The 27,714-nt window shown below is 51.9% G+C and overlaps 1 protein-coding gene across 16 annotated transcripts in view; it reads right to left on the reverse strand.

Moving 5' to 3' along the window:
* The window catches only part of mybpc1 (myosin binding protein C1), a 203,378-nt gene that overhangs the window by 135,248 nt on the left and 40,416 nt on the right, over positions 1-27,714 (reverse strand). For 9 of the 16 annotated variants that reach the window (XM_072484799.1, XM_072484797.1, XM_072484796.1 and 6 more), the window contains 5 exons: positions 23,155-23,196; positions 20,641-20,745; positions 16,954-17,102; positions 4,697-4,814; positions 324-372 (listed from right to left, as the gene is read on the reverse strand). In XM_072484799.1, the coding sequence (XP_072340900.1) occupies positions 324-372; positions 4,697-4,814; positions 16,954-17,102; positions 20,641-20,745; positions 23,155-23,196 (463 nt within the window). The remainder of the gene's footprint in view (positions 1-323; positions 373-4,696; positions 4,815-16,953; positions 17,103-20,640; positions 20,746-23,154; positions 23,197-27,714) is intronic. The other 7 variants (XM_072484804.1, XM_072484802.1, XM_072484801.1 and 4 more) reach the window with 1 other exon arrangement.

Consider the following 27,714-nt stretch of genomic DNA (forward strand, 5'->3'; position numbering starts at 1 on the left):
CGATATGTTGATAGGGTGAGATGAAGTAAGGAGGGAGGAGGCTTGTGTGGAACATAAACACCAGCACAGGTATGTTTGACTAAACGGCCTATTCTGTGCTCAAACATCTATGCAATACAATGTATGGATGGAAAAAGTTGCAAGGCTCTGGGAAAAGAACAGGGAAGTGAGATCAATTAGAACAAAACAAAATGCTGGGTCCAATAACCTTCTTCTGTGTGCTGTATGATTTGAGGATTTATGAAGTGGTCTGAATAGTATTGATGAATAAGGGTCGGGACACAGGGAACTCCCAGGTGCAACAGACGTTTTATTGTAGTTACCTGCGTTTAAAGGCTGCACGGATATCAATCTGCTGAACCTCTGGGGCCTCTGCAAAAAGAATTCAAATAAAATTGCCATAAACACTTTAATCACAGAAAGTGGTTCATCTTCAAAGACTGCGAACATTTGTTAGGAAAACAATGGCAGTTTTAAGGGAATTAGATTTATATTGATGAACATTAGAAATAAAGAACAGTTTTAAGTGCATTTACATTAATGTTTCTGTGCCTGGAAGGGTAAAATCTTTATTTAGATTTATGGTGGAAAAAGGGGTTTGTATGTGTGGGGATTGGTTAAGTTCCAACTGTGTTTCTATTGTGCTGAGAGAGGGCTACGGCGTGAAGAATAAATAGGCCAGCAGAGGTATGTGGGCATTGCTTAGCAACTGGGGCTTGCAAGGTAGAGAAGCTTTAAATTTTAGTTTAGCTAATTGATTGCAGTTGAAGGTAGCTAGTGAGGCAGAAGGCAGCTCTCACAGCTCATCTAGAACTAGTGATTTAAAAGGCTGAAGAGGAAATAAATCTCCAAGCTTTACTAGAAAAAAAGCCATGGAATAATTGTTGAGGAAACAAGTGCAGAGACCTGAAAATCAGCTTGTTAAGGAAATTAGAGAAACAAAGAGAAGGTCTGAGCTTAAAGGTATTAGAATAGAGGACTGTTAGTAAAGACAGACAAAGATGAGATTTTCAGGTTTGTGAGGTCTTACGTGTAGAATGTGAGTTGAAATTACTATGGAAATTGATAATAATAATAACCTTTTATTGTCACAAGTATGAAGTTACTGTGAAAAGCCCCTAGTTGCCACATTCCGGCGCCTGTTCGGGTAAGCTGGTATGGGGTTTGAAGCCGTGCTGCTGGCCTTGTTCTGCATCCCAAACCAGCTGTCTAGCCCACTGATGGGTGGATCTCGGAATTTGTGTAAAAGCATTTAAGGATACCTAAAAGCCGGTGGTGCAAAATTCTGGAGTTGATTCGCTGTTTAAAATGGAGCAGAAGTTTGGGTTAAGAGAGCCATTTGTCAAACCTGGACTGGCTTTCAGAATGCAAACCGCAAAGGAAAAACAGAATTATGAGAGAAGATTTCAAAGCATATTTTTGGACGTAGAGTTTGGAAACTCTCATGTGACAATCATCTAGGGTGATTCTGAGGAGACATCCACAAACATTCACTTGGGGTTGACTGGAGAGTGTATTTTCCCACAGTCATCCTGTGTGCTTAAAAGGGACTTTGTGTTAATGAGACCATTGTCATTTAAAATGTACTCTGTAATCCATGTTAATTCTAAAACATGTCGATAATTGTTAAACCAAGGGGGAGTAAAGGTGTATTGTATCATAATCCAACTTTTTATTTTTGATGAATTTTTTTCTTGATGTTAAAACAAATTAGCGGTCCTCTGTTCTTCCATGTTGATTAAAAAAAATTCACGGGGTGAGATTTTGTGACTGTTCCCATCAGCAGGATGCTCTGATCCTGCTGACAGCGCACCTCCACCGCAGGTTTCCTGGAATGCGAGGGGTGCATTCAACAGAATGACAACGGTGGAATGAGAAGATCCCACCATCAGCCATTGGTGGGTCTGCTTCACACCGTCAGGAAACACGAGGCAGGGCGCTCTGTAAATCCCGCCCATGGTATTTTAAGACAGGGTTCCATTCTGGGATCTTCCTGTCCAGTTATATCTTCCTGTCCAGTGGTAGTGGGGAAAATTTTTGAATCCATTATCAAGGACTTTGTAGCAGAACATTTAGAATGCAGTGGCAGGATCAGTCAGAGTCAACATGGATTTATGAAGGGGAAATCATGCTTGACAAATCTGTTGGAATTCTTTCGAGATGAAACCAGTACAGTTGACAAGGGGGAGCCAGTTGATGTGGTATATTTGGACTTTCAGAAGGCGTTTGACAAAGTCCTGCATAAGAGATTATTGTGCAAAATTAAAGCTCATGGGATTAGGGGAAGTGTATTGAGGTGGATAGAAAACTGGTTGGCAGAGAGGAAACAAAGAGTAGGAATTAATGGATCCTTTTCAAATTGGCAGGCAGTAACTAGTGGGGTGCCACAGGAATCGGTGCTGGGACCCCATCTATTCACAATATATATTAATGATTTGGATGAGGGAACAAAATGCAACATCTCAAAGTTTGCAGATGATACCAAGTTGGGTGGGAGGGTGAACTGTCACGAGGATGCAGAGATCCTACAGCATGATCTGGACAGGTTGGGCGAGTGGGAAAATCAATGGCTGATGCAGTATAATTTGGATATGTGTGAGATTATTCACTTTGGAAGCAAAAACAGGAAGGCAGGTTACCATCTGAATGGTTGTAAATTGGGACAGGGAGGTGCGACTGTCCTTGTGCTCCAGTCGCAGAAGGTAAGCATGCAGGTGCAGCAGGCGGTAAAGAAGGCTAATGGTATGTTGGCCTTCATTGCGAGAGATTTTGAGTACAGAAGCAAGGATGTGTTGCTGCAATTATACAGGGCCTTGGTGAGGTCACACCTAGAATATTGTGTGCGGTTTTGGTGTTCTTTTCTGAGGAAGGATGTATTTGCTCTAGGGAGAGTGCAGCAAAGGTTTACCAGACTGATTCTAGGGATGGCAGGACTGTCATATGAGGAGAGATTGACTAGGTTAGGATTGCTCTCGCTGGAGTTCAGAAGAATGAGGGGAGACCTCATAGAGATATATCACATTCTAACAGGACTAGACAGGGTAGATATAGGGAAGATGTTCCCAATGGTCAGTGTGTCCAGAACCAGGGGTCACAGTCTGAGGATTCAGGGTAAACCAAAGAGGGGTGAGCCTGTGGAATTCATTACCACAGGAAGTAGTTGATGCTAAAACATTGCATATATTCAAGAGGCGGTTATGGGGAGAAGGCAGGAGAATGGGGGTGAGAAAAATATTAGCCATGATTGAATGGCGGAACAGACCCGATGGGGCGAGTGGCCTAATTCTGCTCCTATTTCTTATGGTCTGATATAGCACTTGGGGAAAATGGGATCAAAGGCTATTGGGAGAAAACAGGATTAGGCTATTGAGTTGGATGATCAGCCATGATTGTGATAAATGATGGAGCAGACTCAAGGGGCCAAAATGCCTCCTCCTGCTCCTATCTTCTATGTGTCTATGTATCTAACAACAACTGCGATCGTAACACATTCCAGGAAAAAGTTTTTCTTAAATCACTATCCCCCAGCAAGGACTCCGATTGCTCCTGTTCATGGATAAGACAGCATTTTACAAGAAAATGTGATGCAGTGTATTGCTGTGATGCCTCCTTCGTATTTGTGAATTGGGCACTGAGATTATCATATGTGTTTGTTCTGAGTGACCAGCCGCGTACTGGAGAAGTTTTATTTCCCATTTGTGCATCAGGTATCTGCATCTGTCATGATTTATGTGAATAGAGATTGCTAGGCATTTGGGTTCTAAGGGAATTCAGGGATATGTGAATAGTTTGGGATGGTGAAGTTGAGTCAAATAGCCTCCTTCAGCCCACATTTCCTATGCTTCTATGGATATGGTTTAGGGTTGCCCATGAGCTGCCCAGAAGATGGGAACCAGGGATCACTGACAAGTTTATTTCATGTGACTTCTTGCGAATTCCATTCAGCTTTCCAAGATTTATCAGGGCTAAAGTCGCACTCGAAGGATAAGCTCACGTTCCAAAAGCATGTGTGTTCACAAGGGCTTGTGTGACTTCAAGCAATGTTCTGGGACATTGCTGAGATCCTGGTGCCTGGGAAGATATTTTCTTTCCTTGATTTACTGGACATCCCAGAGGATTACAGCATCTTGGATAATGTATATGCGAATGGTATGCAACAGCACATGCAGCCAGAGCATTGAGGTCAACTTGAGACTTCCTGTGACACACAGTATGGCAATGTTCATTTGGACATCAACCATTCGGGTGTGACTACTTCTGGTCCATATTAGTGCACAGTATTCAGCTGCAGAGTAAACTTTTTAAAATTAATTTCCATTGACTGCTTTGATCTGCCCTTCGTATAGAAGACCTGTGACCAGGAGTAAACTGCAGTCCAACAATGCAGTCCCTGTGAACTGTTGGTGTGGTGAACACGCCCGAATGGGCACAGTTCACCAATCAGACTTGGGGTTGGACAGCTCTCTGGACAGAAACTTCATCGAGCGAACTGGAGTATGAACTAGTGTAAAGAAAATAGTCATGGCACCAAACTCGCTTATGTTTAAAAATCAGTGGCAATACGATGTGAAAACTCCATGTTAGTGGCTCAAACATACCTTTGCACCCCTGGATTTAGTGGTGCCCAAAGGAATTCAATTATAAAATGCTTCTAACTTTCATAGAACAGAAAATTCTGAAGTAAAACAACTCTCACCTATGACTTCCAGGTCAAAAATACAACTGTCAAACTTGTCCTTCCATGTTACTTCACAGCGATAGTTCCCTGCATAATTATCCTTTGCTTTGATAATTTGCATTTCAAAGGTGTGGATCTGCAAAAAAGGAGAAATTCTCATATAACGAGAATAACCTTTGGGAAAAGATAGTGAAAGGTGGATCTTACACAGCCAGTTAACGACACCAAGGAAAACCAGGAACTCAAATTTTACGGATGCCAACTTTCCAGCATTTCTTTGAACTGTCCAGGAGTTAAAAAGTAATATTAAAAACAGAAGTACACTGAAAATGATGTATTTTAAAAAATTTCTTTGAACACATTTGGTGATAAAAATTCCCTTGCCCAGAGAGCAGTGGAGGCTTGAACTTACACGAGGCTGAGTTAGACAGATTTTGATAGGCCAATGGAGTCAAGGGTTATGGGGGGCAGACAGGAAAGTGGAATTGAAGCTGCAATCAGATCAGACATGATCTTAACAAATGGCAAAGCAAGCTCGAAGGGCTGTATGGCCTATTCTTGCTCCTATGTCCTATGTTCTATGCCAGTGTTTTTCAAACTTTTTTTCCAGGGACCCATTTTTACCAACTGGCCAACCTTCGGGACCCAACCTGGCTGCCCTTCGCGACCCACGCCAGCTGTCGTTTGCGACCCACGCCGTCCAACCTTTGCGACCCACGCCGGCCGTCCTTCGCGGCCCACACCGGCGGACCTTCACGACGCACCATTTTCTCTTACCTTGTTTGATCATATCATAGAATTTGGTCATAGAATTTACAGTGCAGAAGGAGGCCATTCGGCCCATCGAGTCTGCACCTGCTCTTGGAAAGAGCACCCTACCCAAGGTCAACACCTCCACCCTATCCCCATAGCCCAGTAACCCCACCCAACATTAAGGGCAATTTTGGACACTGAGGGCAATTTATCATGGCCAATCCACCTAACCTGCACATCTTTAGACTGTGGGAGGAAACCGGAGCACCCGGAGGAAACCCACGCACACACGGGGAGAATGTGCAGACTCCGCACAGACAGTGACCCAAGCCGGGAATCAAACCTGGGATCCTGGAGCTGTGAAGCAATTGTGCTAACAGCAATGCTACCGTGCTGCTGACAAAACCAGGGAAATGGTTTTGGGTCTCTTTGGTCCTCATACACGCTCCTCCAATGGAACCTGTTGGATGAAGGTGAAGCTTTCCGGTGTCGGAAAGTATGGAGTCTCCATCTGTCCAAAGTTAAACTCCACAGCACCATTGTGGCACAGAACATGCGGAAATAAGGCTCTGCCAGCGAGACTGTCTTTCCCAATCTTAAATGCGACGCCCAGATACTGACGATTCTTGGAGTAAGAGACTTCCATTTCAACGGCATCAAAGTTCAGAAAGCAACCAATCACAACATTCTCCCCAAACCTTTTGCAGGCGGCTTTTAACAATGCCGGCTGCTGCGGCCTACAAAAAGGCTGGGACCATATTTTTTAAAATGCAGCCGCACTGCGCATGCATGCCCGCTCATCAGTGTGCATGCGCAGTGCGGCCGCATTTTAAAAATATGCTCCCAGCCTTTTTGACGGCCGCAGCAGCCAGCATTGTTAAAAACCGGCTGCTGCGGTTGTTGTGCGCGGATTTGCGCAATCGGGAGCGTCGCGACGGACGGCTTCGCGACCCTCCCGACACCTGCCTGCGACTCACCCGCGGGTCGCACCCCCGACTTTGGCAATGCCTGTTCTATAGTACATTGAAGATATTTGAACAGCGAGGCGTCCGGTGGAAAGGCACTTTGACTGGGCAGGGATGTTGGAGGTGTAGAATGAATCATAAATTCATACAATGGTTACAGCGTAGAAGGAGGCCATTCAGCTCCTCATATCCATGCTGGCTCTCTGCTTGAGCAATTATCGAGTTCTACTCCCCCACCTTTTCAGCGTGGCCTTACAAAACCTTTTCTCTTCAGATAATTATTGAATTTCCTTTCGAAAGCCAAAATTGAATCTGCCTCAGTCAACCTTTTTCCTCATACCAGTTCAGAGACGGTTACTAGACCAATCCCTTGAATAGGGGGCAAAAACAGAAAATACTTTGTCAAAGCTTTGACAATCCAGACTCGAAACATTCGCTCCCATTTCTCTCCACAGATGCTGTCAGACTTGCTGGGATTGTCCGGTATTTTCTGTCCAAGAATTAAAAAGTAATACTAAAAACGGAAAGACATCGAAAATGATTCCAGCATTCGCAGCAATTTGCTTTTACCGTGAGTTGACTTATGTGGGCAGGAAGAACGGGTTAGGTTTGTATCACCTGGAGTTTAGATGAGTAACAGGTGACTTGATTGAAACATATAAGATCCTGATGGGTATTGACAGGTTGGATGTGGAGCGGATGTTTCCTCTTGTGGGAGAATCTAAAACTCAGGGTTACTGTTTAAATATAAGGGGGTCACCCATTTAGGATAGAGATTAGGAGAAATATTTTCCCTCAGACAGTCAGGAGTCTCTATAACTCTCCTGAAAAGGCAATGGAAGCAGAGTCTTTGAATATTTTTGCGGCACAGATAGATTCTTGATAAACAAGGGGGTGAAAGTTTATCGGGGGTAAGTGGGAATATGGAGTTGGTCAGTCATGACCTTATTAAATGGTGGATCAGGCTTGAGGGGCTCGAGTGGACTATTCCTGCTCTTAATTAATATGTTTGTATGTTCATATGTCACCTTGCTTCTTTTGCCAATCATCTTAAAATGTGTTCTCTGGTTCTTAACCCTTCTGCCAATGGGAACAGTTTTTTCCTATCTGTCAAGACACTTCATGATTTTGAAAACCTCTACTAAATCTCCTCTTGATCTCCTCTTTTTTAAAGCAAACAACCCTAGCTTCTCTAATCTATCCTCACAACTGAAGTCCCTCATCCCGGGAACCATTCTCTTGGGCGATCTTATAACGAATCTTCTAGGAATACATCCAACAAGAGGTGGCATCACATCTGAAAAACATCACAGTTCCATCATTTTATGAATTGGTGTTTTGCCTTTATACAATTCATCAGCTATCTGAATCCATCATTAAGCAGAGCTCAAATTAATAAGGGAGTCATCTATTTAAAATTATTGTTACGAGAGTCAGGAGGCAGGTTACTCGAGATTACAGAGTGATGTTTGACTGTAGCTTTACCCTAGAGAGACGCTAAGGCAGAGACCAGTGAAATTTTACAGGAAAATAGAAATTGGAACAATTGAAGCAGATTATTGAATTTGAAAGACTTTAGCGGAACCACACTGGGGCTAAAAGGGCAGGTTGCATAGACAAGGCATGTATTCTCTTGAGTAAATATTAGGGGGTGATCTAATTGAGGTGTTTCAGATTATTACAAGAATTGAATTGGGTAGACAGAGTGACACTATTTCCTCTGCTGGGGCAGAACTTTAAAAATAGAGTCAGAGTGATGCCACAAAGCACTTTTTCACACAAAGGGCAATGGAAATCTGCAACACTTTCCTGCAAAAAAGCTATTGAGGTTGATAGATTTTTTTTCAATGAGGATATTACGGGTTATGAAATCAAAGACAACTGGATGGAGTAAAAGATATAATGATCTAACTGAATGGTGGGACAGGTTCACTGGGCTGAATGGCCTCCTCCTGTTCCTATGTTGAAAGAATTAAATAGTAGGCAGGTGTGGTGAAAGAACAATCATTTTTTAAAAAATAACTGTTATAGGATGAAAACTGGAAAATGCTCTACAATATGTATGGAAGATAATTGGCACATGCGCCGCTGACGACCAGGGCCACAGCTAATATAAAAATAGCTCAGTATGTCTGAAATTCATCCCTTGGTCAAATAATTCCAAAGGTCCTTTTATGGTCTGTCACATCAACAGCTGAGATTAATACACAACAGCATGAGCCTAGTAAAGATTATTCAGAGAATAGCGAAGTGCCATAAATAGCTAAAGGTACAACCTCTTAAAAACTGTGCTCTACAAATATCGTACACAATTAGAATCCATGGCATCCCCACCGGATCAAGGGATCTACATGGAATGGGCTGGAAGATAACTGATACTTTCCCTTTGGCGGTCCTTGAGCTAAGGGAGCATTGTTGGTTTTCTGCAATCCACTGGGTTACTCCAGGCACTGAGGGGACAAACTCCCAATTCCGTGCTTGGTAATGGCGGGGGAGTGGGGGGGGGTGTAGTTGGGTGGAAAGAGATGTCCAATTGCTTGTTGGGGACCAGGAAATAGGGGGAAGAATTTGAATCCATTCAGTTAAAATTCCGGCTCAAATTCCATTGGAGGGAACAAGTTCGCTGTTCATATGTGGATTATCCAGACGGACAGTGGGAAAATGAATTCACTCTGCCTCGCTGGCTCATATTAGTACCACCCAGCAGAATTTGGGGGAGGTGGGGGGAGGGAGGAACCTCTGTGCCTGTGATTTGCCATTTAGAAACCTTTAGCCCACCTGAAAGGGTAGACAGAGCCTCAGTTTAACATCGTAATGTCTTCGCCACCCTGCACTGTCCTGTTGTGCATCGAGGGTATAAATGTAGATTTTGTGTTCAAGTCTCTGGGGTTGGTCTTGAACCCCCACAGCATCCATAGAGGCAAGAGAGATACCCACTGAGCCACGACTAACACTAAAACAAGGGGCAGCACGGTGGTGCAATGCTTAGCACTGCTGCCTCACGGCACCGAGGTCCCAGCTTTGATCACGGCTCTGGGTCACTATCCGTGTGGAGTTTGCACATTCTCCCCGTGCTTGCGTGGGTTTCGCCTCCACAACCCAAAGATGTGCAGGCTAGGTGGATTGGCCACGCTAAATTGCCCCTTAATTGGAAAAACATGGGGCGAAATTCTCCGTTATCGGCGGAAACTCCGCCGATCGGCGCAAAAAACGGCGCAAATCCCACTTGCGTCACGTCATAAAAATGGGCCGATAGTCTGCGGCCCGAAATGGGCTAGCAGCGACGTAACGGGATCCGCGCTTGCGCAGTGGTTCACGCCGTGCAGCGTCATACGCGCTGCACGGCGTGACGGCTCATAAGGCCGCGCAGCTCCCCCCCACCCGACCGGAACACCCGACCGCAACACCCGACTTGATGGCTGGCCGTCGCTCAGCCCCGAGGTTCGAGTCACGCGATGTGGAGGCGCTCCTGGACGCGGTGGAGCAGAGGAGGGACGCCCTGTATCCCGGGCACGGCCGCAGAGTTGCCCCACGCCACAGCCAGCGTCTGTGGAGGGAGGTGGCAGAGGCCGTCACCGCTGTGGCCCTAACACCACGGACAGGCACCCAGTGCCACAAGAAGGTGAACGACCTCGTCAGAGCAGGCAGGGTGAGCCTCCCCCATATACCCCATATCCCCCCCTCGCCATATCCCCCATATCCCCCCTCCCCCATATCCCCCATAACCCCTCTCCCCCATATCCCCCTCCCCCATATCCCCCATATCCCCCCTCCCCCATATCCCCCATATTCCCCCCTCCCCCATATCCCCCCTCCCCCATATCCCCTCTCCCCCATATCCCCCATATCCCCCCTCCCCCATATCCCCCCTCCCCCATATCCCCCCTCCCCCATATCCCCCCTCCCCCATATCCCCCATATCCCCCCTCCCCCATATCCCCCCACCCCCATATCCCCCATATTCCCCCCTCCCCCATATCCCCCTCCCCCATATCCCCCATATCCCCCCTCCCCCATATCCCCCCTCCCCCATATCCCCCCCTCCCCCATATCCCCCCTCCCCCATATCCCCCCTCCCCCATATCCCCCATATCCCCCTCCCCCATATCCCCCCCTCCCCCATATCCCCCCTCCCCCATATCCCCCCTCCCCCATATCCCCCATATCCCCCCTCCCCCATATCCCCCCTCCCCCATATTCCCCCATATCCCCCCTCCCATATCCCCCATATCCCCCTCTCCCATATCCCCCCCTCCCCCATATCCCCCCTCCCCCATATCCCCCCTCCCCATATCCCCCCTCCCCCATATCCCCCCTCCCCATATCCCCCCTCCCCCATATCCCCCCTCCCCCATATATCCCCCCTCCCCCATATCCCCCCTCCCCATATCCCCCCTCCCCCATATCCCCCATATCCCCCCCTCCCCATATCCCCCCTCCCCCATATCCCCCATATCCCCCCTCCCCCATATATCCCCCCTCCCCCATATCCCACCCTCCCCCATATCCCCCCCTCCCCCATATCCCCCCTCCCCCATATCCCCCATATCCCCAAGTGAATCCAGCCCTAACCTTAACCTCTGCAATGCACGCGCAACCGATGGCGTGCATTCATATACCTGCCTAACACTGTTGCCTTTTACCCCTGCCACCCCCCCCCCCCACAGGAGAAGCGCGTACACAACAATAGGGAGCATGTGAGGACTGGAGGAGGGCCCGCTGATGAGAGGCCACTGACCGTACACGAGGAAAGGGCCCTGGAACTGGCTGGCGGACCTGAGGACCGGGAGGTTGCTGATGCAGAGGTCGGGGCCCCACGAGCAAGTGAGCCACCAACAGCCCGTCCCCATATCTCCCCTCCCCTATATCCCCCTCCCCCGTATCACCTGATCACTGCCTGATGTCTAACCATGCATGCTTCATTGTGTATCGCAGGACCAAACGTCCAGGCACCCATCCCCGCAGATGCAGACCGCCCGCAGGATGCCCCTCGGAGACCACAGGAGACGGAGAGACCCGCACCCTCCAGCATGCGACGCCCGCAGGATGCCCCTCGGAGACCACGGGAGACGGAGAGACCCGCACCCTCCAGCATGCGACGCCCGCAGGATGCCCCTCGGAGACCACAGGAGACGGAGAGACCCGCACCCTCCAGCATGCGATGCCCGCAGGATGCCCCTCGGAGACCACGGGAGACGGAGAGACCCGCACCCTCCAGCATGCGACGCCCGCAGGATGCCCCTCGCACACCACGGGAGACGGAGAGACCTGGAGCAACAGGGAGACGACATCCCCGTCACGTGCGGGAGCGACCACCCAGCGATGAGGGGGGCAGCCACAGGTCCCCGTCACATCCGAGCCAGGACACCACTACCCAGGACACCACTATCCAGGACACCCCTACCCGGGACACCACTACCCAGGACACCCCTAGCCGGGACAGCACTACCCGGGACAGCACTACCCGGGACAGCACTACCCAGGACACCCCTACCCGGGAAGACGAAATACCGGACAGTGACTCAGAGTGGATGGGTGGAGACGAACCCCCACCCCAAAGTGCCATGGACTCAGAATGGGACGAAGAGCACGACACAACGCCACTGCTGTCACCAACACCCTCCACCATCGCAGAAACACTCACCACGGTTGGGCACTTTAGTGATGAGGCGTCTGGTACACTCACTGGTGCGCACAACACAGCCGTCCCGGTACAGCAGGTGGAGGTAGGAGCAGCAGAGGGACCGGGCGGTCGGAGGGCAGCCCAGGCCAAGCGAACACCTGCCGCCCAGATGGATCCCGGGTTCCTGCAGTTACCACACCCACACATAGATCCGATGCAACCACCGACACGGAGACGAGCGAATAGGGTGACGGGTGGCTTGCGGCGGCTGCGGTCGCAGGTGGAGGAGTCCACCCGCGTCCAGGAGCTGGGAGTGGTCCCGGTCATGCGTGCCACCCAGGCTGACACCGCACGGGTGGCGTCCGCGGTGGAGGCAATGGGTGCGACGGTGTCAGACATGGGGAACGGTTTGCAAGGCCTGGGGCCTTCCGTGCAGGCGGCGTCTGTGGCCCAGGAAATGGCTGCCCTCTCACAGGAGGCCATGAGCCAGTGCCAGCGCCAGATGGCAGAGGCGCTCAACGCCATAGCCCAGTCTCAGCAGGCCATGGCCCAGTCTCAGCAGGCCATGGCCCAGTCTCAGCAGGCCATGGCCCAGTCTCTGCAGGCCATGGCCCAGTCTCTGCAGGCCATGGCCCAGTCTCAGCAGGCCATCGCTGAGGGCATCGGCGCCAGTGGCCATGTGCGAGCTGGCGTCGCACTGTCGCAGACAGGGTTCGACAACCCCCTGGGCTCCATGGCTGCAAACCTGCAGACCCCTGTCGATACCAGCACGGGCCTCCAGGACTGGCAGCGCCAGATGTCGGGGGCGCGTCGGATGGCCAGTCCGTTCGCATCCCCCACCCATGTAGAGGCCTGGGGCCATCGGGCACCCCGAGGGAGGAGGAGGTGGTGTGGTCCGTCCCGGCTCCCTCTGTAGGGGAGGTCCCGGTACACCGCGACCCCCCTTCCGTCCCAGGTGCATCGGGTGGGCAACGGGCAGGACAGGCTGGCAGCTCGCCATCCCAGTCGCCCGGGCCGCAGCCTGGCCCATCTAGGCCAGGACGCCTCAGGAAACGGCCGCCAAAGGGATCCGGTGTCAGAGGGAAGGAATCACAGGAGTCCACCTCCAGTTCTGCTGTACCGTCTGGGGAACCACGTAGACGTAGTCAAAGGGCCCATAAGGCCAAACAATTAGACACTGAGTAAGTTGGCACGGGTGCAGGGCACAGATGAGTTTTAGGGGCTAGGGCACGTGCATGAACTCCTTTGGTTATTAAAGTCAATGTTACACCTACCGAAGCTGCCTTTGTGCTCTGTCCAAAGTGTGCGGGCGTGTCATGTACGTTGAGCGCAAGTGTGTGTGTGACGGGTGGTCTTACCTCAGCCCCAGGTGAGTCTGCCCCCTTCCCCTGGGCCGCCATCAACATCCCCGGGCAGAGGACGGGACCGTGCGCTGCAGTGTCACAGCCGCATGCAGGGATGGTCCGGGTGGATGGTGGTACTGTGGCCATGGGTCAGACATAGTCCAACGATGTAGAGCCAGGAGCTCATCGGAGGCGGGTTGTCATCATCCTCCATGGCCTGCGATAGACACGCGTCCACCCGCAACTGGGTGAGCCCGGCCCGTTGTGCCGCCGGTGGATCGGCAATTGGGGGTGGGGGGGTGGTGTGCATGCGGGTGGGGTGTGTGGGGTTGGGGAGGGGGGTGAGGGTGCTGGGTGGGTGGATGGGTGGGGGGTGTGGGTGGTCGGCTGTTGTCATGGTGTGCGGTCTGTGGCCATACTACCCGATTCCCACGCCCATCTAGTCAGTGAAGCGGGCGTCTATCAGTCTGTCCCGTGCCCGCTGGGCCAGCCGGTAACGGTGGACAGCCACCCGCCTGTGTCTACCCCGTCTGCCCTGACCATTGCCCCCATCCCCCTCATCTGGGGAGGACTGGGCCTCTTCCTGCTGCTCCTCCACTCCGCCCTCCTCTGCCTGCGGCACATCGCCCCTCTGCTGGGCTATGTTGTGCAGGACACAGCACACCACAATGATGCGGCCGACCCTATCTGACCGATACTGGAGGGCGCCCCCAGAGAGGTCCAGGCACCTGAAACGCATCTTCAGCACGCCAAAGCACCTCTCGATCACTCCCCTTGTCGCTACATGGGCATCATTGTAGCGGTTCTCCGCCTCATTGCGTGGCCTCCGTATAGGCGTCATCAGCCACGATCGCAATGGGTAGCCCCTGTCGCCCAGCAACCAGCCCCTCAGCCGGGGATGGCGTCCCTCGTACATGCCGGGGATGGATGACCGCGACAACACGAATGAGTCGTGTACACTGCCTGGGTGACGGGCGCAGACGTGCAGGATCATCATGCGGTGGTCGCAGACCACCTGTACGTTCATTGAATAGGTCCCCTTCCTATTAGTGAACACGGCCCTGTTCTCTGCAGGTGGCCGCACGGCGACGTGCATCCATCGATCGCGCCCTGGACCATGGGGAACCCGGCAACGGCAGAGAAGCCCACGGCCCGGGCACCTTGGCTGGCCCGGTCCACGGGGAAGCGGATGTAGCGGTGCGCCATGGCATAAAGGGCATCTGTCACTGCCCGGATGCACCGATGCACCGATGTCTGCGATATGCCGGACAGGTCCCCACTCGGTGCCTGGAATGACCCCGTTGCATAAAAGTTCAGGGCCACCGTAACCTTGACGGACACGGGGAGAGGGTGTCCCCCGCCAGTGCCACGCGGTGACAGATGTGCCAGCAGGTGGCAGATGTGTGCCACGGTTTCCCGGCTCATCCGGAGTCTCCTCCTGCATTCCCGGTCCGTGAGGTCCTGGTATGACTGCCGGGGCCGGTACACACGGGGCACCCTCGGGTGCCTCCGTTGCCGTGGGGCCACGACGTCCTCCTCCCCCTCCTCGTCCTGTCGGTCAGGTGTCCCTCCAGCCTGGGCGGCTGCCGCCTGCCCCTCTGCGGCAGCCTGCGCCGCCTCTCTGGCACGCTCATCCTCCTCCTCCTCCTCCTCATCCAGGGCAACATAGACATGAGCGGCTGCCACCGCGGCGGCCAACATCGCTGGATGGTCTGAAAACATGACGGCCTGGTGGGGGGGAGGGGAACGACGACATGTCATCATTGCCCATATCCCCTCCTCCCCCCAGCCAGGTGGCATGGACCGCATGGGTCCAACTGTTGGAGGCTGGCACCTGGCCAGGTGGACCAACTCATTTGCCCTCCCATCACCCACCCCGGCACGGACCCCCTCCCCAACCCCCAACCTCCACCCCAGCACGGACCCCCCCCCCAACCTCCATCCCGGCACGGACCCCCTCCCCAACCCCCAACCTCCACCCCAGCACGGCCCCCCCCCCCCCAACCTCCACCCCGGCACGGACCCCCTCCCCAACCTCCACCCCGGCACGGACCCCCTCCCCAACCTCCACCCCAGCACGGACCCCCTCCCCAACCTCCACCCCGGCACGGACCCCCTCCCCAACCTCCACCCCAGCACGGACCCCCCCCAACCTCCACCCCGGCACGGACCCCCTCCCCAACCTCCACCCCAGCACGGACCCCCCCCCAACCTCCACCCCGACACGGACCCCCTCCCCAACCTCCACCCCGGCACGGACCCCCTCCCCAACCCCCAACCTCCACCCCAGCACGGACCCCCCCCCAACCTCCACCCCGGCACGAACCCGCTCCCCAACCTCCACCCCGGCACGGACCCCCTCCCCAACCTCCACCCCAGCACGGACCCCCCCCCCAACCTCCACCCCGGCACGGACCCCCTCCCCAACCTCCACCCCGGCACGGACCCCCTCCCCAACCCCCAACCTCCACCCCAGCACGGACCCCCCCCAACCTCCACCCCGGCACGGACCCCCTCCCCAACCTCCACCCCGGCACGGACCCCCTCCCCAACCTCCACCCCAGCACGGACCCCCCCCCCAACCTCCACCCCGGCACGGACCCCCTCCCCAACCTCCACCCCAGCACGGACCCCCCCCCCAACCTCCACCCCGACACGGACCCCCTCCCCAACCTCCACCCCGGCACGGACCCCCTCCCCAACCCCCAACCTCCACCCCAGCACGGACCCCCCCCAACCTCCACCCCGGCACGGACCCCCTCCCCAACCTCCACCCCGGCACGGACCCCCTCCCCAACCTCCACCCCAGCACGGACCCCCCCCCCAACCTCCACCCCGGCACGGACCCCCTCCCCAACCTCCACCCCAGCACGGACCCCCCCCCAACCTCCACCCCAGCACGGACCCCCCCCAACCTCCACCCCGGCACGGACCCCCTCCACAACCCCCAACCTCCACCCCGGCACGGACCCCCTCCCGGCACTCCCCCGGAGCCCAGCCTACTCTAACCACCCCCCCCCCCCCCCCCCCGCCGCACACGCACACAAGCCGAGACACACCTCTCCTCACGCAATCAGTCTGCGGCCACGCCATTTCCTGCCCAGAGCCAACCCCCCAGGCCGTCACTCACCTCCTCGCTGGTCGGCGTGAGCCTGGAGCACCGGGTCACGCCGATGAAAAGGAGGTTTGATTCACGTCGACGTGAACGGTCATCACGTCGACGGGACTTCGGCCCATCCGGAAGGGAGAATATCGGCAGGCCGAAAATCGGCTGCCTTGCGCAGACCCGTGACATTCTCCGCGGCAGCGGCGCCATTAACGCCCCGCCGACTTTTCTCCCTTCGGAGACTTCGGCGGGTCGGGGGCGGGATTCACGGCGGCCAACGGCCATTCTCCGACCCGGCGGGGGGTCGGAGAATGACGCCCAAGAATTGGGTACACTAAATTTATTTTAAAAAACTGTATGGCCAACTCTGGAAGCTACAAATCAACAATTTAAATTGTTAGTTACATTCGCCAAAATCAGGAAGCAAATGAGAAGACAACAAAATGAAAACAGAAAACCATTTCAGAAAAATGTGTGTTCCTCACCCTGGTGATTCTGTCAAAGGATTCCTTGAGCTGCAGATGTTTTCCTGCCTTGCTTGCAAGATCCAGCCATTTCCCCTTGAACCATTTGGCATTTGGCTTCCGCAGTAGGTCTTTGGCTTCAACCTTTGCCACAAAGGTAATATCCGCACCTTTAAAAAGGGCATTAGAAGCCTGGTGTTATGAAGGTCAGGTTTGGAGCAGGAGTTTTCTACATAGTTGTTCAAGAGAACATTGGCAATGATGTACTCTTCAAGCTATTCAATGATTGGTACGGTGAGGAGTGAAGACCAGGCAAATCCCAGTCTTCATTCTTAGTCTAAACCAAGTTAGCTAAGCTCATCTAGAGTGGTAGTAAAGCACATCTCAAGATCACAAAAATCACAAAATGTTAGTATTGCGGCACAGCAAGTGATGAAGAACACCAATGGAATGTTGGTGTTTATTTCAAAGGCAATGGAATATAAAAATAGGGAAGTTTTGCTGAAACTGTACAGGGCCTAGGTATGATGACATCTGGAGTACTGTGTGCAGTTTTGGACTCCTTCTTTGAAAAGGATATAAATGCACAAGAAGCAGTACAGAGAAGGTTCACTCGACTCATTCCTGGGATGAGGAGCTTATCTGATGAAGAAATGTTGGACCAGGTTTGCCTTTTGCCTGTTGGATTTTAGAAGAATGAGTGGTGATCTTATTGAAACATGTAAGTTTCTGAGCAGACTTGGTAAGTTAAATACACAAAGGAATTTTCCCCTTGGGAGGACCTAAAATTCGGGGCAGAAACTTTCCATAATTAGTCAGAGGGCAATTTAACTGAGAAGACCAGCGTGTATCTTTCCAGCTGCACAGCCAGGTTTACTCTCCAGATTCTCTGGCGCTCTGTGCATAAAGAATCTGAGGGCGTGATTTGCAATGACAATCTGGCGGGGCGGGGCCTGATAGAGCCGACAATGTTGCCTCTACAGAAATCCGGGTGCCATCTTTAAAGGGTGCCCCGATCATCGTTTGAGATAAACACACTCACCACCTTGCACACATAGAGGCTCCCCCAACACGCATTGACGCACCCCCTCCCCCCCCACAACATGCATTGAGGCAAATCCCCCTGAACAAACATCAGGGCAGCCCTTCCCCACACCCCGTTACCCCCCCCAACAAGAATTGCGGCTGTCCTCCCAACAAGCATCGAGGAAACCCGTGTCCCCTACATAAGAGGAACCCTGCCCTAACAAACATCGGGGAAAATCCTACTCCTCTCCCCCCACACACATAAGGACACCCTCCCCAATGGAGCTCCCCAGAGAGCCTTTCCCTGGCATTGCTAGGTTGGCACTGTCAGCCTGGAGTGCCAGGGGGCAGTGCCATGGCACTGCTCGGCATGCCCTTCTCCCCTTGGGGGCTACACTGATCTTTACACCCCCAGTGGGTTCTGCTCGACAGCTTCATGTTTTGCTGTTGTAAATATCACATATGTGTGATGTCTCATCAGTGAGGGGAGAATTCCCTCCCTGGAAGAAACATATGGCGGGGAAGCTCTTTAAATACATTTCCCACTCATTCTGGGTGGGAACCTCATTGCTCACTGAGTGACGGAGAAAATCTTGGTACAAGAGCTTGCCAATGAGATTCTTGTTCCCATGCTCTCGTGGGATTTTCCACTGGTGCCGCCATTTTCACCCACAGCAACGCCTGCTCAAAATCCCCCCCTTGGAGACAGAGTTTAAGAATAGGGGGTCTCTCTTTTAAGATGGAAATGAAGAGAACATGTTTCTCTCATAGGATTGTTAGTCTGTGGAACTCTCTTTCCCAGGGAGCAGTGGAGGCTGGCTCATTCAAGGATGGCTGAAACATATTTATGATAGACAAGGAAGTCAAGGGTTATGGGGGGCAAACACGAAAGTGGAGTTAAAACCACAACCAGATCAGCTAACACCTTATTGAACAGTGGAGCAGGCTCGAAGGGCCAAATGACTCATCCTGCTCCTAAGTCCTAAGTTCCTACATTCCTATCGAGAGTAGATTTCAGTGCCGCTGGGTTAAGGAGGGTCACTTGGGAGAGAATTGATTTTCCTGGTTTCTGCTGGCTGAATGGATGTCGGGTGAGTGCAGGATGGGTTTTACTTTTAAACCCTCCACTATTCCACATTTTTATGCTGACTTTGGTCAGAGAGACTATTGCATTAGGCAATTCAGGAAGGGTGAGAGGAAACACAGATCAAAGTGTAAAATTAGAGCAGGGCCATTTAGGATTGAAATTAGGAAGCATGGGCGTGATTCTCTGATCCTGGGGCTAAGTGTTGACGCCGTCGTAAACACAGGAGCTTTTTACACCGGCGTCAACAGACCCCAGGATCAGCGATCCTGTGCCGCACAGGGGGCCAGCATGGCACTGGAGAGCCTCACACTGCTCCAGCTGCCGATACAGGCGTCAGAACGGGTGCTGTGGGTCTGCGCATGCGCGCTACGACCGTCGCAAGTTCATGCATGCGCGCGACGGCCAGCGTGGGTTAGCGCATGCACGGGTTTCCTTCTCCGCGCCAGCCCTGACGCAACAAGGCGGAGAGCTACAGGGGCCCGGTGCGGAGGAACATAAGCCCCCATCAGGATAAGCCCGCCCGCCGATTGGTAGGCCCCGATCGCGGCCAGGCCACCATGGAGGGCCCCCCCCCCCCGGGGTCGGATCCCGCTTCCCGCCCACCAGGCCGCTCCCCGCAACATGAACGGCGAGGTCCCGCTGGGTAGGACCATACGAGAACAACGCCGGCGGGACTCGGCCTAACTCGGCGGGCACTCGGCCCATTGCGTGGGGAGAATCGCTGGGGGTGCCGCTTTCAACGGCCCCCGACCGGCAGCGCGCCGACCGCGCCGGTGCCAGTTCTCCGGTCACCGCAGAATTGAAGGATTCAATCCTGCCCCATTTCTTTCACAGAAAGGAGGCGGGATTCTCCTCTACCCGGAGAGGCGGGCCGTACCGGCGCCGAGGAGTGGCGTGAACCACTCCGGCATCGGGCCGCCCGGAAGGTGCGGAATCCTCCGCACCTTCAGGGGCTAGGGCGGCGCCAGCGGGGTTGTCGCTGAGCCGGGCAGCGCAGAATTGCTTGGCTGCCGCGCCAACCGGTGCCCAAGGGCCTCCGTCGGCCAGCGCGAGTTGGCGCATGCGTGGGAGCACCAGCATGTACTGGCGTCATCCCAGTGCATGCGCAGATGGGTTCTTCTCCGCGCCGGCCATGGCGGAGGTTGACAGTAGCCGGCGCGGAGGGAAAGAGTGCCCCCACTGCACAGGCCCGCCCGCGGATCGGTGGGCACCGATCACGGGCCAGGCCACTGTGGGGGCGCCCCACCAGGGCCAGATCCCCCCACACCCCCCTGAGGACTTTGCAGGCCGCTCGCAGAGCCAGGTCCCGCCGGTACGGACCTGGTTTGATTTACGTCGGCGGGACCGGGCAAAAACGGGCAGCCGCTCAGCCCATCGCGGGGCGGAGGATCGCCGGGGGGGGGGCCGCTGCCAACGGCTCCCGACCGGCGCGACGCGATTCCTGCCCCTGCCGAAAAACCGGTGCCGGAGAATTCAGCAGCCGGCTCCGGAGCGGCGGGGCAGGATTCACGCCGTCCCCCCCCACCCCCGCGATTCTCCGACCCGGCGGGGGGTCTTGCAGGATTATCTATCGCAGGATAAGGTTTTAAACTCACCGACAGTGACAGTCCCACTCTGAGGTTTCTCAATGAATAGAGTCGACCGATTTGAATCGTCAAGTTTAGCCAGCTCCTCTGTAGCTGCTTCTCCACAGGACCAAACTGCCCAGCCATAAAACAAACAAAAACACAGGTTAGAATCTGCTCTATGCACAGATTTAATGCTGAGATATTCCTTTCTGCTATTTGTGTTTTCTTCATTCTGAGCTCCTCAAATCGTGCTGTTAAAACACAGGTTAGCTTTGGGATAGGACACAATTTCAATTTGTTGCATTCAAGGTGTTGGTTATGGATTGTTGGGACACTTATAGGATTGTGGTTCAAGGGAATCAGTTTGACAAAGGACCATGTCAGGTTATGTGACAATACCCTGAATAGGACACAATGGTTCGAAGTTCACACGACAACAATCGTACGGCAACTGTCAATATATATATTGATGCGTTCTTTCATCAAAAACAAGGCAAGGGATTCTGTGCTCGGAGATGAACAATTTGTTAGTGCATCATTTAATGCACATTGCTAAACATTTCAACTGGAGAAATGGCAGCTCGGTTCAGGTGATGCTATGGACTGTCAGGACATTAAGACAGAGGTGGCAATTCAGAAACTCAGAAGTTGGAGGAATGTGGAATCAAGAGTAGATGGAATTAAAATACAAGGGGTGCGATCTTCCGGCCACACTGCGTCGGAAAAACAGCTCGCCGCGGCACAGCGTGGCCAGTGAAAGCCAGGAGACCCCGCTCCCGGGATCTACCTGGCTCGCAACATCTCGTGAGATTGTGCAAGGGGAACCCCGTCCACAATGAGCGGGATCATTTTTTGACAAATCTGCATATTAGAGTGAGGCAGTAAGACTTACTCTAATATGCAGATTCCCAAGGTACCTGAGGCTTTGGGGTTCAATCCCTTCACCTCGGGGAGCTCAGGCGAGCATCGTTTGGCACTCCTGGAGGCCCCAGCTGCATTCCCTTTGGGAAGGGTGGTGCCCTGGCACTGCTGGTGCCACCTGGGCACTCTGGCAGTGCCACCTGGATGCCAGGCACTGCCAAAATGCCCAGGTGGCACTGTCAGGGTGCTGAGCTGGCATTTGTGTGCGATTGGGCCGGGGTTACTGGGTGTGGAGGGGTGCGGGCTAAGGGATCCTCACATGTTGCATTTGGGCTGGGGGGGGGGGAAGTTGAGGATTTTTTGGGGGGCCTCGGAGATCGGGACGCCATTTAGAAATGACATCACGATCTCTCGATCCGGCGAGTGGAGCTCCCAATTGTAAAAGACTGGGCCATGTGCGGCCTCAGCGGCACAGTCCCTGTTTAGACCCCTTATTCAATGCGAGTCGTGTTGAATAGCCACGTGTTTCTCGGCACTGCGAGTGCCAGGAAACATGTGGCTAAACCCGCTCACTTGGGGACTTTGTTCCCTTTTGGAAAGATCGCGCACAATGCAACCATAATCAAATCGAATGGTGGTGCAGGCTTTTATTTTCTTGATTCATTTAGGGGATGTGGGTGTCGCTGGCTGGACCAGCATTTACTATCCATCCCGAATCCTCCATTTCAGCGGGCAGCTCAGACTCAACCACATTGCTGTGGATCTGGAGTCACATGAAGGCCAGACCAGGTAAGGACTGCAGATTTCCTTCTCTAAAGGAAATGAGCGAGCCAGATTGGTTTTTAGAAAAATTGACAATGGTTTCATGATTATCACTGGACTTTTCATTCCAGGTTTTTATTGAATTTAAATATCACCATCTGCCATAGTGGAATTTGAACCTGGGTCCCCAGATCTTGCCCTGGATCTCTAGTCCACTGAAAATACCACTATGCCACTGTCTACCCCTCCAGCCTTGAGGGACTAGATGGTCTTCTGGTCTCTTCCTGTGTTGGGGAGGATGCGAACCCAAGAGTAATTATGGTTATCCTTCATATACTATTTTAGGGGCTCGTCTGATCGGCCTGCCCTGATTTACAAACTGTTTTCATTCCACAGATGTTTGAGTATGTCATCCAACATCACATTTATTTATTAATTCACTGGATATGTGAGTATCAGCTGCATTTATTGCCTATTCCTGTACAACTGAAAGGTTTGGTGGACCATTTCAATACTAGATGCTGTTGCCGTTGTGGACAACGTTGCCTATCCCTCCAAGACTGATGACACATCAGTTCAGGAAACAGCAGAAGGAGGTTCTTCCGGGGAAGAGTCAAGCCAGATAGTGCAACTCGTGGCGTGGGGGCAGGGGGTTGGGTGGATATTGGGGAAAAGCGATTCCTACTCTGTGAGAGGGAAACAAGTGTCGGCGACTTAGGGCTTAAGAGACTCTGACAGATGCCCACAGCATTAGCGCAACTTGGAATTGTCTGTCATCTACAATTCCTCCCAACATATTTCAACAGCAATGCCACCAAAGAGAATTAAAATTGCATCATTAAGAACTCTTGAATGCATCAATGTATATATTGGAATTGCGGCGAAGTGTCGTCTCAGCTGGTTCAGAAGCAGACATACCCGAATCTTTCCTGGCCATTGCAGAATCGGAAGGCTTTTCGTCTATTTTGGAAACAGATACTGGTCAAACCGAGGTTTTGAGATACACAGGAAGTTTCAGCATTAACATGGGGCTAACAGTAAGGTTGCACACTCTGGGTTGGACTTGACTCTGGAGATTTCATCACACGATCCCTCGATCCCCAATCACCTCGACCCCTCATGCACACGGCATCAATTCTCCAGCATGTTCGTCGTTGCAAAGGCCCCGATTTCCCATAATGAATATAAAGTGAACAGACTCTACAATTCGATGATTCTAGGTTCTCAAGCAAACAGCCAATTTTTTGTCATCTCTGATTTGTTAACAGTTGATAAATGAAAGTGCTCTAAGAAAATATAAACAACATACAATAAAATGCTGCTATGATTTCATTTTTCTCCAAGGTGCAGTGTTTCCAAAAGTTAATCTTTAAATCCTGGAGATTCTCAAACAATCCTGGAGGATTGGCAAGTCCTCAGTTGTGAGAAGGTTTCTTCTGGTTGTTAACATCTTAGCAACAAGACTGAAGTATTATTGACTCAAATGCCCCCCGGTGGGGCACAACAAACCACTCAATGATATCAACCCTGTACAAAAGATTCTATTTGTGGTGTAATAAAGCTGGTCATGATGGAGATGGTCACATCTCGAGCACAAATAACACAAGAACACTGGGAAGATTTTGCATATGTGCTAACTCTTGCAAAATTGCAACTGGGTTTATTGCAAAAGAAAGTGACTGCGTTTATACAGTATCTTTCATGTCATCAGAACATCTCAAAGCACTTGTCAGCCAATTAATTTGTTTTGAAGTGTAGTCACTGATATAATGTAGGACATACGGCAGCCAAATGTACAGTAGGATCCCACAAACAGCAATGAGATAATGACCAGGTGATCGGTCTTCAGTTTTGTTGGTTGGGTAAATATTGGGCAGAGCACTAGAGATCATAGAACATTACAGCACAGTACAGGCCCTTCGGCCCTCGATGTTGCGCCGACCTGTGAAACCACTCTAAAGCCCATCTACACTATTCCCTTATCGTCCATATGTCTATCCAATGAACATTTGAATGCCCTTAGTGTTGGCGAGTCCACTACTGTTGCAGGCAGGGCATTCCACGCCCTTACTACTCTCTGAGTAAAGAACCTACCTCTGACATCTGTCTTATATCTATCATCCCTCAATTTAAAGCTATGTCCCCTCGTGCTAGACATCACCATCTGAGGAAAAAGGCTCTCACTGTCCACCCTATCTAATCCTCTGATCATCTTGTATGCCTCAATTAAGTCACCTCTTAACCTTCTTCTCTCTAACGAAAACAGCCGCAAGTCCCTCAGCCTTTCCTCATAAGATCTTCCCTCCATACCAGGCAACATTCTGGTAGATCTCCTCTGCACCCTTTCCAATGCTTCCACATCCTTCCTATAATGCGGCGACCAGAATTGCACACAATACTCCAAATGCGGCCGCACCAGAGTTTTGTACAGCTGCAACATGACCTCATGGCTCCTAAACTCAATCCCTCTACCAATAAAAGCTAACACACCGTACGCCTTCTTAACAACCCTCTCAACCTGGGTGGCAACTTTCAGGGATCTATGTACATGGACACTGAGATCTCTCTGCTCATCCACACTGCCAAGAATCTTACCATTAACCCAGTACTCTGTCTTCCTGTTATTCCTTCCAAAATGAATCACCTCACACTTTTCTACATTAAACTCCATTTGCCACCTCTCAGCCCAGCGCTGCAGCTTATCTATGTCCCTCTGTAACTTGTAACATCCTTCAGCACTGTCCACAACTCCACCGACTTTAATGTCATCTGCAAATTTACTCACCCATTCTTCTACATAGAACATAGAACATTACAGCGCAGTACAGGCCTTCGGCCCTTAATGTTACGCTGACCTGTGAAACCACTCTAAAGCCCATCTACACTATTCCCTTATCGTCCATATGTCTATCCAATGACCATTTGAATGCCCTTAGTGTTGGCGAGTCCACTACTGTTGCAGGCAGAGCATTCCACGCCCTTACTACTCTGAGTAAAGAACCTGCCTCTGACATCTGTCTTATATCTGTCTCCCCTCAACTTAAAGCTATGTCCCCTCGTGATAGACATCACCATCCGAGGAAGAAGGCTCTCACTGTCCACCCTATCCAATCCTCTGATCATCTTGTATGCCTCAATTAAGTCACCTCTTAACCTTCTTCTCTCTACGCCCTCCTCCAGGTCATTTATAAAAATGACAAACAGCAGTGGCCCCAAAACAGATCATTGTGGTACACCACTAGTAACTGGACTCCAGTCTGAACATTTCCCATCAACCACCACCCTTTGACTTCTTCCAGCTAGCCAATTTCTGATCCAAACTGCTAAATCACCCTGAATCCCATGCCTCCGTATTTTCTGCAGTAGCCTACCGTGGGGAACCTTATCAAACGCTTTACTGAAATCCATATACACCACATCAACTGCTTTACCCTCATCCACCTGTTTGGTCACCTTCTCAAAGAACTCAATAAGGTTTGTGAGGCACGACCTACCCTTCACAAAACCATGTTGACTATCTCTAATCAAATTATTCCTTTCCAGATGAATATACATCCTATCTCTTATAAACGTTTCCAAGATTTTGCCCACAACAGACATAAGACTCACTGGTCTATAGTTACCGGGGTTGTCTCTACTCCCCTTCTTGAACAAGGGGACAACATTTGCTATCCTCCAGTCTTCTGGCACTATTCCTGTAGACAAAGATGATTTAAGATCGGTCAAGTGCTGTTCTTCAAAATAGCGCTGTGGGATCCTACATATCTGAGAGGCGGATGGGGCTTTGGTTTAATGTCCTATTTGAAAGATAACATGGTGGATCCAGGACATGGTAATGCGGTGGTTATGTTACTGGATCATTGGCCCAGAAGCTTGGACCAGCAATCAAGTAGATTGCGGAGTCAAATCTCACCATGGGAATTTGAGATTGGTTTAAAAATTCTGGGGATGAAAAAAGCTGGCATCAGTAACTTGGCCATCGAGATGTTGGATTATTGTAATAACACTGCTAATATTCTTTAAGGAAAGAAATCTATTGCCTTTTACCCTATCTAGTCTATACGTTATATAGCTACTTAAAAAGGATTTGGAAGGCACTGAAGAACGTACAGGGAAAATTTACAAACATGATACAAGAAATGCATAGGCATACATATCTGGAAAGGATTGCTAAACTGCATCTCTGTGTCTGGAAAAAAAGAAAACTAAGCAGTGACCTGTTAGTGGTCTTTAAAATGATGAAAGGTTTTGATAGCGTATATACAGAGAGAATGCATCCTCGTGTGGGGAAGAATATAACTGGAGAATGTCAATCTCAGATAGTCACCAAGAAATCCAATTGGGAATTCAAAAGAAACTTCCATTCTCAGAGAACGTAGAACTTGCTACCATCAGGAGTAGATGAAGTGAATACAAGTGAGGGGAAGTTAGAGAGGCATATGAGGGTGAAGGAGATAGAGGATTACAGTGCGAGATTTAGATGAGAAAAGACGGGAGGTGCCTCAAGTAGAGCATGTACAACAGCCTAGACTAGAATGGCTGGATGGCCTGTTTCTGTGTCATATATCCAAAGTAATCTTTGGATATCTCCACTTCATATATCCAAAGTAATCCGATGTGTCGTCAAAATAGTTGGTTCTAACTTATCCTCTAAAGTGGCCTAGCAAACCACTCAAAAAAATGCTACAAAGAATTTAGTGCAATTAGGGATGAGCAATAAATGCCAGCCTTGCCAGTGATGCTCACATCCTGAATGAGAATTACCCCACCATAGCGAGGGCATGGCATCATCTGCAGCTCAGCTGGTATCATCCTAGCCACTAAATGAGAGTTTCTGGGTTCAGGGGCAAAATTCTCCGTAATTGGCACGATGTCCGGCGACCGGCACCAAAACCGGCGCAAATCAGTCCGGCATCGCGCCGCCCCAAAGGTACGGAATCCTCCGCATCTTGAGAAGCCGAGCCCTAACCTTGAGGGGCTAGGCCCGCGCTGGACTGATTTCCGCTCCGCCAGCTGGCGGGAAAGGCCTTTGGTGCCCCGCCAGCTGGCGCGGAAATGACATTGCCAGGTGGCGCATGCGCGGGAGCGTCAGCGGCCGCTCACGGCATCCCCGCGCATGCGCAGTGGAGGGGATCTCTTCCGCCTCTGCCATGGTGGAGACCGTGGTGAAGGCGGAAGGGAAAGAGTGCCCCCACGTCACAGGCCCGCCCGTGGATCGGTGGGCCCCGATCGCGGGCCAGGCCACCGTGGGGCCCCCCCCGGGCCAGATCGCCCCGTGCCCCCCCCAGGAACCCGGAGCCCACCCGCGCTGCCGGTGGTTTAAGAGAGGTGGTTTAATCCACGCCGGCGGGACAGGCATTCTAGCAGCGGGACTTTGGCCCATCCGGGCTGGAGAATCGCCGGGGGGGGGGGGGGGGGGGGGGGGGGGCCCACCAACCGGCGCGGCGCGATTCCCGCCCCCGCCGAATCTCCTGTGCC

The sequence above is a fragment of the Scyliorhinus torazame genome, chromosome 19, assembly GCF_047496885.1.
Source record: "Scyliorhinus torazame isolate Kashiwa2021f chromosome 19, sScyTor2.1, whole genome shotgun sequence".
Classification (NCBI taxonomy): domain Eukaryota; kingdom Metazoa; phylum Chordata; class Chondrichthyes; order Carcharhiniformes; family Scyliorhinidae; genus Scyliorhinus; species Scyliorhinus torazame.